The following is an 11,485-nucleotide window of genomic DNA, read 5'->3' as shown; positions in this document are numbered from 1 at the left end:
TGATTTACTGTTTCCAATGAATTAAATGAAATTAAAGAACTGTATTGGCAGATCTAATAGAGAAAACCAAGCAACATATAATATTAATAGCTGCTGGTAATTATTCTGATGACTTTTTATAAATGATGGTTTATGACAATTACCTTTTTCATTTCTAAAATTGATGTGAAGAGGCTGTTTTGGGATGATTACTGTATCTAGTTCAACTTCTCTATATACTCTTCTCCTCTAGATGATTAATAACACAAACATTTCAAACAGATTTGCCTGATGAGATGGTTTAGGATTTCTTTGGTAATCTGGTTATGGGATACATTAACAAATAAGAACTTCTGTGACTAAAGACAATGCTTGTGCATCAGTCAGGGTTGAAATGCCAGTGTTGAAAAAACGGGAATGTTGAAGTGGAGAGGCAAAGGCTTTATTTCTTTTTAAACAAAGCCAAACACTAAATTGGGGGGCATACAAAATAAAATGCAAAGTCAACTCAATGCCTTCCAAAGACTGCAAATCAGAGCCAGAGATCATCTCATAAAAAGGTTTATTCGTTTATTTTGGGGGGTGGCAGGGATCAAAATACTATTTGTTTTTGAACATTTTATGCTCTTTAAGTATTCTTCTCATGCCAACATTTTATCAACCTGAGAAAGATTGTTGGGTCAAGAACGAAACAAAATCCTATTGTAGTTTTATAGCGTGCTAGTTGACAGATTTTCACTTTTCTTTTCTTTTTTATGTCAGATACGCCAGTGAAAATAATGCCTCATGGCTGTAAAATAACAGTAATTTATGCCTTTCAGTTTTCTTTGAGAAATATGTTTTTTTAGATGTCAGACAAAGTTAGGACTTTTTACATAAAAAATTGTATAGTTCTGAAAACTTGATTACTATTATCTTGTCAGTAAATACAAAGCATCCAGCCACTTTTCTCTTTCTTTAATTAAAAGCTTAGTTTTTATTTCTAATAGTTTTTTATTTTTTGAGATTGCATGCTAGAAATGGAGAAACAGATCTCTGTGGGTAAGTTTTGAAACACCCCCAAAAAACTTAATTTACAGAAATCATCTTATTTGTATTTATGAGTTTGTTTCTTTTTAAGAGTTCATAGCTTTTTAAAAAGATTTTTTCCAGCTTTAAATCCTGTTTAGTGTTTGTGTTTGGATATGTTATTTACTCAGTTTTCCAGTAGCTTAGTTTGTGACTTTGTATTTTACGATGTTGGCAAGTTACAGCTAAAAGTCATTATCTTGTATGGTAGTTTTTATGTAGTCTTTTGTGGATAATAAATTTTTAGGTAGAATTTCTTGGTTGCACATTTTTGTAAAGATGAAATTTATAGTGCATACTGCCATAAAATATACAGAAAGCATAAGGAAGTCTGGTGACATGGGAGTAAAACTGATTCCAAATATGAGATTCTGTTTATTGACTGGGAGCTGTAGCATCAGCTGCTTACAAACATAGACAAATCTGATCTCCTTTTGTTTTATTTTAATCTGAGAATTAATTCGCTGTGATCATATTCTTCAGTCGTTTGCGGTTAGGCATAGAGTAATTCACACACTGCTCAAAAACTAGTGGCTTCAACACAAATAAATAATCCCCATGAATAAAGCAAGTTGTTCTGAGTTAAGTCAATCCCACACATTTTTTCCCTTCTCCCATGTCACCAAACTGGGAGAAGGGAATAAAGTAACACTGATGACAGCTTTGACTATGTTCCTAAATAAAAAAGCCCAGCAAGATACAAAAAGTTTCAAGATTTTATAGCTTTTGTAGTTTTCAAGTGTTGTGCACACTTGCATCTTCTATGATCATATCAGAAACAGCTGTAAACAGTAATTGTCAGTCGTTTCTTGACTTAACATCAGTCCTATGGACACTTCTTTCAAATTGGTTAATTTAACTGGTCTAAATATGAACAAGATATTACATTTTATCGCATTAGTAATCCAGTTAGAGAAAGAAAATACCATATGTGTACAGTAACATCATCTGAATCCAGCTCATTTAAAATAAACTTAATTAGATCAAGAAAGGGATGAAAACCTTTCCAGTAGCACATCAACTGGAAAATCTTGTGATCTGATGCTTCTCAGATCAGCTCCAGTGTCACCTGTTGGCATATCAAACATGTTTTACTTCAGCTAAAAAAAAAAAAAAAAATCACATTATGTGAGGTCACCACCATTTTTCATACACATGTTTTATATGTTGCATGTGTATTGAGATTGAATGTGTAAAGCCTATTTTATGTTAATGTTACCACGACAGTGTCTAATTGTTCTTTTTCATATTTTAATTGCCACCTGACCATCTTAGGCTGAATGTTTAATGATTGCTATAAGGACTATAAATTACTTACAGAAAATATGGCCGACTCTTTTGCCATCTCAACCATTCCAATCAATTATGAGTGAATCTGTGCAGACAAAGGATTTGCATAACATAGATTACATATTTAGCATTGGCTCATTGATTTTACATTTTTGTAGCATTTAAATGCATTCCGTAGCAGCTGGACTTACATGCAGTATAGATGTGCCAACCTGGCTTAACTAATGTAATAACATTTGCCATCAACAAACTAGCATAACATTGTCTTAAAAACAACTGTATTATTGAAAATTATGCAATTATATTCTGTGCTGTATTAGAAAATTATTTCTGGTCACATTCTTGGTTGCTACAGAAAGAAAAGGTATAAAACCACATCAGTGTTAGGATCCATTGAACAGTAGAATAGTGACTCAAAGAAAACTACAGAAGACATCTTGGGTTATGGTATAAAAAAACTTTATTCTCAAATAATATCTCCAAAATATCTGATAAACGGTGAGTGTTGCAGGCTGTGAGGCTGAATGCACAAACTGTTATGTAAGTCTTTGTAACACTCCACTGTATGTTTCCCTCATGATCATGTTGGAGAACTGGGTAATTCGTGTTGGAGGACTGGGTAATTCGCCTGAAGTACCAGTGTAGTTTTATACCTTCAAATTTGCTGCCAAAAATTCATGATGCTACATCAAAATTGTATCACAGCTCAATGATCCAAACAGATCTATTAAGCTAAAAGAGAGTTTGCTCTTTTTTAATTTAAACAAATTTAAAATGTAAAAAAAATAAAAGAAAAAAAGAATCCATCCAATTTTTTAAAATTTTTGCCTCTAAAAGCCATTCTCTCTAAGACATAAGTATGAGGAGTAGCCATATAGAGCTGCTGTTACACAGGAACAATGTGTTTTAAAGTTGGAATGATTTCAACCCATTACTTAATACATTTGGTGTTCTACACATGTACTGTTAATATTTCAAAGATTTTAAAAATAACAACTCAAGCATCAATGAGCACAAAGAATCAGAAATTCTAACTACATCATAAAAGCTTTAATGTTAAAAAATGAAACATGAAATTAATCCCACCTTGCTACAGAAACTGTTTTAGACTCAATATTTTCTTTCACATTTATTACCTGGAGAAAAGTTTAATTTGGCTTCAGCTCTCAAGCTTGTGTGTTCCTGTGTAAAAGCAGCCATGACGGGCAAATAAGATCATATGAAACTTTGATATTTGATACTCAGTCTCAACCATAGATCTTTACATGGAGTATAACAGTAAAAACATTGATTTCAATGAACAAGATTTTATTTGTACCTACATTATTCATAAAAATTACAGCATGTTTAATAATTTGTTTTGATAATTTTTTTTTTTTACAAATCTCTTCATAAAAAATAGATTTTTGTACAAAAATGTTTTTTTTTTCCTTTTGCACCTACTTCAAGTTCAGCAGCACATGATAATGGTGGTGAGAGATGACAGCGGTGAAAATGGAGGCATCACAAAGCTAAAAACAAACATTTTAGATGACAGCGACTTTCGGTTAAAGACGCACCATTTCTCAACTCATCTCCGTGCCACAGGGGACATCAAAATGAAAAAAAAATATATGTATATATGTATTTCAGCATATTTTTAAATGCACCAGCCACTTCCTGCATGTTAATGAGTTAATGAGAACACATCTCTTCAGTTTAACTTCATAATTTTGTTTTGTATCTCAATGAAAAAGCGGTCATGTGCTCAACTGATAGTTATTTATCTTTCTAATGAAGAAAACGGGACTGCAGATAAATTCTCGATTCAGAAATAACAAGGTTTAGTTACCTAGGGAGAATTTAGAGAGACCAATTAACCCAACAGTCATGTTTGCGGATTGTGGGAGGAAGCCGGAGAACCCGGAGAGAACCCACACATGCACAAGGAGAACATGCAAACTCCGTGCAGAAAGACCCCGGGCCGGGAATCAAACCCAGGACCCTAATGCTGCAAGGCAACTGTGCTACCAACTGCGCCACTGTGCAGCCCAGTATTTTAAACCCTTAAATTAATTTCACATTGTCTTTTTTATAAATAACATTTTAAAATCAAAGCAGTGAACAGCTACAAAGTGGAAGGGAAATTATGTGGTTTTCATAATCTTTTACAAATATATCTGAAAGGAATGGCATGCACATGTATTCTGTTCACTTTAATGGGACTCCCTTGGTAAATAAAATTCAGCACAACCATTTGCTTTCAGAGGCAAACTCTATGAAAAGTGAATTGAAAAAGCTGCTCCATGGAGGCCTTTGTTCAAATGTAAAAAAAGGTGGTGGAATAATTTGAAGCACAATTATCTTGCAAAAACTATTTCAAGGTAATAGGTAATATTTTTCACTAGCAATGTAAGGAACTCAGAAAACATGGAAATATTTTTTATTAAATAATTAATACATAATCAAATAATGAAAAACAATAAATGTTAAAAATTTTTGTGTAGATAACTAGCACTGCAAATGACCCTGAACAGGGCAGAAAGCTGGTCAGAGTTCACAGGAAGCTGTAAGGGCTAAAAACAGGCATTTCTGAAAGAAAATCTGTTGCATTTAAGAATGGGTGTGAAGTTCATTTTCCAGCAGGTCAAAGGCTCTGAATAGACAGCCAAAGCTATAATGATTAGATCAAACGGTCAGATCAAAGCATATTCATGTGTTAAAATGGCAAACTGAAAGTGTAGACCTGGATCCCATTGAGAATCTGTGGCAAGACTTGAAAATCACAGTTCAAGGATTCTCTCCATCCTTTTCAAGAGAGCCTGAGCTACTCTGCAAAGGAGAATGGGCCAATTTTTTTCTGAACGTGGAGAGCTGAAAGAAAAGTATCTTAAAAGACTGTAGTTGCAGGAAAATGTGGTTCTACAAAACATTATCTCAGAGAAACTGAATACATACGTAGACTTTGTATAAATGTTTAAAAGTTCTATCAGTTTTCTTCCACTTCGTAATTGCTGTATGCTCCACTTTGTACTCTATAAATATAAACGTAAAACCAAATTCAATACATTGGTATTTGTGGTTGTAATGTGACAAAAACAGGGGTATGGATATTTTGCCAAGGCACTGTATGATATTTTAGTCTATATGGCATCAGAACTGTCAATTCTATGTTGCATTCGTAACCATGTTTTGGAAGATTAAAATTGTATTCAGTTCAACAATTAAAACTGATTCTGTATTTTAAATATTTGAGTATATATTAGGTAATTTATATAAACAGTAAAAATTGCCTCAAAATTGTGAAAAACATAAATCTTTCCAGGGTCTAAATCAATTTTACCAGCTAAATCAGTAGGCAGATAACTTTTTGGCTTACATACAATAAGATTTAACCCTCCCACAGTCCTAGTTTGACACTCGGGAAGAGCGAGGTAATGGAGGTGTCCTATTTATGCTTATTATATTTATTTATTTTTTATCAGTTCCCAAAACTGATAAAAAATAAATAAAACTTGTAAAAGCACATGTGGGGTCAGTCCGACCGGAACAGGGTAACAAGCTCACACAGGGTCTGCTCGACCCATTTAGGTCTGTGGGAGGGTTAAAATGATCAATACTACAGATAGAATTGGGCCAAGTAATCTTTTAATTTTATGTTTCTTCTGCTTGGAAGTAATGTTAATAGTTCAGTATGGCCCAGCCAGAATTTTGATTTAAATCTATGGAAGCGTCCACAAATATTTTCACAAATAGAAGTGAGAATGGTTCCAATGATATAATGGAAAAAAGGCATTCTCATAAATGATGGAAAAAGGTGTAAATGTCTGTTTTTTTCACAAGCAATATAAAAATAATAGAATGTACCTTTTGTACATTGTTTTTGTATTTTTAATAACACTAGTGTTAGTTCCAGTCAGAAATAAACTTCTTGATTAAACGAAAATAACTTGAACTCTAAAGCTGTCAGGCATTTGAATAATTTTGAGCCTAAATTTCTGTAAAGATGAAATAGTTCCATGCATCAAAACGATTTTTAATGTTATCCCACAGATGGGTTTCCACAATCTCTTCACATCTGTGTTAGTCTCTCCCGCATTGCATTTGACATTTGTCTCTCACTCGGATAAGGCTAGCAGGTTAAAAATACACTGACTGTCAGGATCAGACCTAAAAATAGACATGATTACAGACCATATAAATAACATAAATGGATAGTGGTTTCTGTCATGTTACACAGACAGTTTCTCACATGTAACAATTACCTAAGAATAGGTTACTAATTCAACATTTCCTGCCATGGGCTTATATTTCTACGGCACATTTTTAGATGCAACTGGGCCCACCTTTCACAGAAAGTCTGTGAAGGATATCTGTTTTTATAACAAAATGAAGTCAAATAGCGCCTGATATCTGTCACTGCAGACGTGGTTATCAGGGGAAATATTGAAACATTAGTGGGTGGAAAATCCTGTTCTGAGCTCAGCATGCATTGAAGTGTGCTTATAGAAATTTTACAAAGACTTGACAGTTGTGCAGGAAACTCGGTATCTGCACAAAATGACATTCTGCATTATGCCGTATTTTTATGGGCCTGGAGGATGTCAGATCTAACTGCGGTAGTGCAGTTACATTGTGGCATGCCTGAATAAACGAAACAGTCCAAATTCTCTCTTTCAGGCACACTAGGAGATCATATATCGTTCAGTAATTATAAAACTAGACCTTTTAATACGGTTTTGGAAACCAGCCTCTAATTTTCAGGCTCTATTATGCACTCCTGACTCCATAGGAAATCTACGCTGAATTAATCAAATCAATTAAAACCAGAAGCACAAAAAGCTCTCTCGCAATTAAAAAAAAGAAAGAAGGAAGAGATGTGGCTCATGACTGTGAGCAGACGCTCCACTGTTGTTTACAGATGTCTTGTTTATTCCTATACGGAGATACTGAATATGTCATCTGTCTTGCTGAAATATTTTTAAGAGCTGCTCTGTTCATCAATTTTTCTGTCTTTGCATCACAATGGTTGTTTTACATAAAAAAATGTCTATCCAGACTCAACCAGCATTGTTTAACAGCATTTCATTTGCAGCACTGAGGTCTGGGGCACAGTCATTTTCCAGTAAATGAGGTGAAAGCCGTAGAGTTTTGACAATCTTCTCATGCACACTTTTGGGGTATTTGAGTTCTTCAGAATAATCAGCTACTTTTAACACGACTTCTCTCTGCAAGAAATATGACACATTAGTTAGAAGATGTCATTATTTTATCTGTTGGAAGCTCTTCTCTTTACATGTCCCTAATCTACCAGCACATTAATTCAATTTTAGAGAAAGATTTTGTGGTTGTGCTGTGGATTGTGGTTGAGAAACGAAAAGAAAACAAAACATGGAAAACATAAAAAAACAAAAAAACAAAACATGAGGCTTAACGCAAATGCTGGATGTATAAAAATATTCTCAGAATGTTGTGTGTGAAGCATGAAACAGACCCTGGAAACAACAAAGGAGACACAGTGAAAGCAATTAAATCTGTTACATAAACCAAGTGCAGCAACTTTTGAAAAAATAATAGTATTTTTAGAAAACACTGTGAAAAATAACAAGCTTAATGTTTGAAACTCGTGGATTTTCTTGAGTCCTACAGATTTATGGATGTCAGAGCAACATTTTAAATTTCCAGGAAATCGGCGGGATAAGTTTGTCCGTAAGCTTGTATATTTGTTGCAGTGATGATCCAGCATTTATAATGAAGGATTTGACACACTTTCTGCTGATGAGGTATATCTTAAATAATACGGGGATATAATTGCTGACTACCCTAAATGTGCATGTTGCCTTCCTCATGAACTTATTTGACTGCTGACCGCTTCTCAAACCAATCACAAACTCTCTGTGCTCTTTGAAAAGGCTGTTGTAACAAGACTGTGTGCATCAGATATGTAATGTGATGAAAGGATGCACAATAATAGTGGTGGAAAGGAACATGTGCCTTTTAAAGATGGTTAGAGAAATGGTTGCGGGGCTTTTCTGAAAGCTAATACTCAAAATTGTCCCATTTTCAAGAAAAAAGCTGCTAATGTATTCTGTGTAAATTACTATTTTTTGGATAGGCATTTTGCAAGTTATTGTAACTAGTTTTAAATGAATGTGATGTTCTCCTTTTGTTTCTTCTACCAATTACATTGAAGCAAGTAAAAGCTTTCAGAAAGAGCAAGAAACTGACATTTCCTGTCTCTCTCTTTCACATGGGAAATCCCACACTTCTGATTAGCTAGCATGTATGGCAACAAATAAACAACTGCCAACAGGGAGCGAGAAATATAAATGTGTATATACAAACACACTGTAACCCTGTATTTAGTCATATTGTCTTTTTAAAGATAGACGCTTTTGAATTAAAATTATTTTTTGAATAACTCCTTTAGCAAACCCATTTCTGTTCCCAAATCTTCTCTTCGTTCCCTCGTCCAAATGGGGCAAATTTTTTTTTTAAAAAACATGAACAAAAACAAAACTAAACAAAAAAATAATAACACTAGTGCAAAATTTGTGCGATTTATATAAACTTTATATTTTAGAGTTCCCAGCAGCCGTAGTTTGGGAAGTCCCAATGAGCCGCTGGGCTTTTGAACATACGAGTCTGTTCATCGATATCTTCACTGAAGAAAAATACCAGAAGAGACACATAGAGACATCTTGATGTCTCTGTTTCCACTCTAACATGTCCATGTCTCTTTTTACAGTTAGTTTGACTGACAACAGTGACTAACTGCACTTTTTTGTCTGCGTCCATTTGTCCAGTTGCTGTCAGTCAGACAGTCTGTCAGCAAATCAGTTTATCTTATTTCGGATTTTGTGGCTGGAGAGTGCAGTGTAGAAAAGGAATCAGTCATCTTGCGGCTGATAGTCCAGGCCAGAGTTACAAGAGAACAAATCATTTCCTGGATTTGGGCACAGTTGATTGCAGCAGTTGACAATCCTGACAGCTTATTGCCTCCAGGTTTCCACTTGTTAAGCCACCAAGCACAGAATTGTGACGAGTCCAGGAAAAAACAAATGTTTGATTGTGTTTGACAAGCTTCTGGAAACCAGTCCATAGTCTGCAAAGGCATTACAACGCAATTGACTGGTTTTATGTTTCAACAACTGAATACTGTGCAGGACTTATTGGTGTTTACCATCTTCTTGTAATATTTGAACGTGTTGGAAACTCGCTTAGCTTGGGATAACGCTTGGTGATGGCGCAAAACCTTTGGAAAACATACTTTAGAGAGGCTTGATTTGCTATGTTTTACCCTATTTAGCTGCAGTGTACTACGGTGCTGTCATAAAAGGCATAAAAGTGGCATAAATTAATGAAAATTACAAGAATCCATGAAACAAATTGTTGTAATATCTGTCCACTAATCGTACCTAACTCTGTGATTGTCCTGCTTGTCGCTCAGCTCTCTAAATAGGCTAAAACATTTTCAAACTCAACTCTCATCTAACCCTGATTTTTGTTCACCAAATGTCAAACAGGTTAATAATCCATTAAACTAATCATATCACTGCATTTGGTTTTTAAATGTATGCAAATCTGTGGAACCTACATGAGGTTCTAACACAAGAAAGACTGTAAAAGGTTCATTTGTCAAATCCAGAAGGACGGAAAGTCAGTGGGATGATTTTGGTCCAGCACCAGTTACTATCTAAGGTTTTATATGGGGTCCATCTTATATCTGTGAGGGTATGAAAGATAGACTAGGTGTATGTGCTTCCCCTGAGGGTGAAACCTCGTCTTGGTCAAACCCATATCTGGCCTGCAGCGGGGAAGTTCATAAGCCTGTACCACTGTGCAAATTTGGCATGGGAGGGTGGGATGATATTGGAAATAACTGCTGCTGATTTAGTTATGTGACCCTTACTGCAGAGCTTTTTTTCCAAGAAAAAGTAAGGGCAACTTCTTCAAACTTGATGAGAATGCTCTTAGCAGCAGTTCAACTAGCTATACCATCTGTATACATGCTTGAAATGTATCAGGGTCAAAAAAAAAACTGTAGCTAAAACAGTAATCTCCTGAAATCAGACTTCGTGATATTTGATGAGGTCATGATTTACTGCCTTTTCTTCTGTCACCATCAACTATCTTTTCTGTCTTTCTCCCTCAAACCAGAGCGGAAAAATGCCATCAGAGTGGAAGGAAGTGGAGTAGAGCTGCATTATTGTGAAGATTTTGCTGGCCGGGCACCAGCATGTTACACAAAGGCTGCTCATGGTGACAAGTCCAGATATTAGGTTTGTTTGCTTTCTATTTTGGTTACACCACTCAGCAGACCGCCACATGAAGGTGGTCTGAACCGCTTTATGGGCAGAAACAGGTTTGCCCAACTACACCACAGTGCAGACTGTGTTCAGGGTGGTATCAAATCGAACTGCCTTAGCCTCCGTGGGCTTCATGTTGGTGTCATACATTGGATTTTCAAATGATGCCTGCCCATTGGAGCTCTCATGTCCGACATAGCCGTTGAATTGGACCTTTGGACGGGTCCTGAAAAAAAGAGAAGCAACACTGCATAACCAGTACAACTTTATCTGCTAACGTAAATCATATAATATACTGTATATATAAACACAAAGCCAATTTTAACAAGGATTTCAAACACAAAATGCTAAACAAACCACACAATCAGTCATGTGCAGAGTTTTAATGATGAGAAATTGCTTTACCGTTTTGATTCCTTGCTGTCATTTTTTATAAAGCCTACTTTTTTAGGCTTAGTGGCTCAAAATAATGCAAAAAATGCTTCAAAACAATTTCTAAATGGTTCATAGATGTCAAGGTAAATATTTGTATATATTTAGTGTTATCATATCTATAATTGTTCCAACAACATTTTAGATTGAAATGTGTTGCTTCAACTTGTCAGTGATCAAATTGTCAAAACAATCAATATTTTTGATATAATCAGTGAAGAAATTTTCAAAAATACAAATTTGCGTCAAAATCAATATAAATAAACCCAAACACTCAGCCCTCCCCTCCAAAGAACCGCTCACCTATAACAATAGGCAGGCACATAAAAAAAGACAACAAAAAAAACAAAACATATGCAACCCTCTTTAGAAATGTTGAGCAATCTCGCATGTAGTTGTGCTAATGCTAGATAACATCAGCTAGCAAT

At 35.1% G+C, this 11,485-nt stretch overlaps 1 protein-coding gene across 4 annotated transcripts in view; it reads right to left on the bottom strand.

Annotated features, from left to right (window-relative positions):
* Positions 1-4,360: 4,360 nt before the first annotated feature.
* Positions 4,361-11,485, bottom strand: part of csmd1 (CUB and Sushi multiple domains 1) — a 413,944-nt gene continuing 406,819 nt past the window's right edge. For all 4 annotated transcript variants that reach the window (XM_023332533.1, XM_023332535.1, XM_023332534.1 and 1 more), the window contains one exon: positions 4,361-10,851. In XM_023332533.1, coding sequence (XP_023188301.1) covers positions 10,692-10,851 — 160 coding nt within the window. In that variant the 3' untranslated portion in view covers positions 4,361-10,691. The remainder of the gene's footprint in view (positions 10,852-11,485) is intronic.

This window comes from Xiphophorus maculatus, chromosome 4, assembly GCF_002775205.1.
Source record: "Xiphophorus maculatus strain JP 163 A chromosome 4, X_maculatus-5.0-male, whole genome shotgun sequence".
NCBI classification, from domain to species: Eukaryota; Metazoa; Chordata; class Actinopteri; order Cyprinodontiformes; family Poeciliidae; genus Xiphophorus; species Xiphophorus maculatus.
Note: the sequence above shows the minus strand (reverse complement) of the source record. Positions and strands in the feature narration are given on the sequence as shown.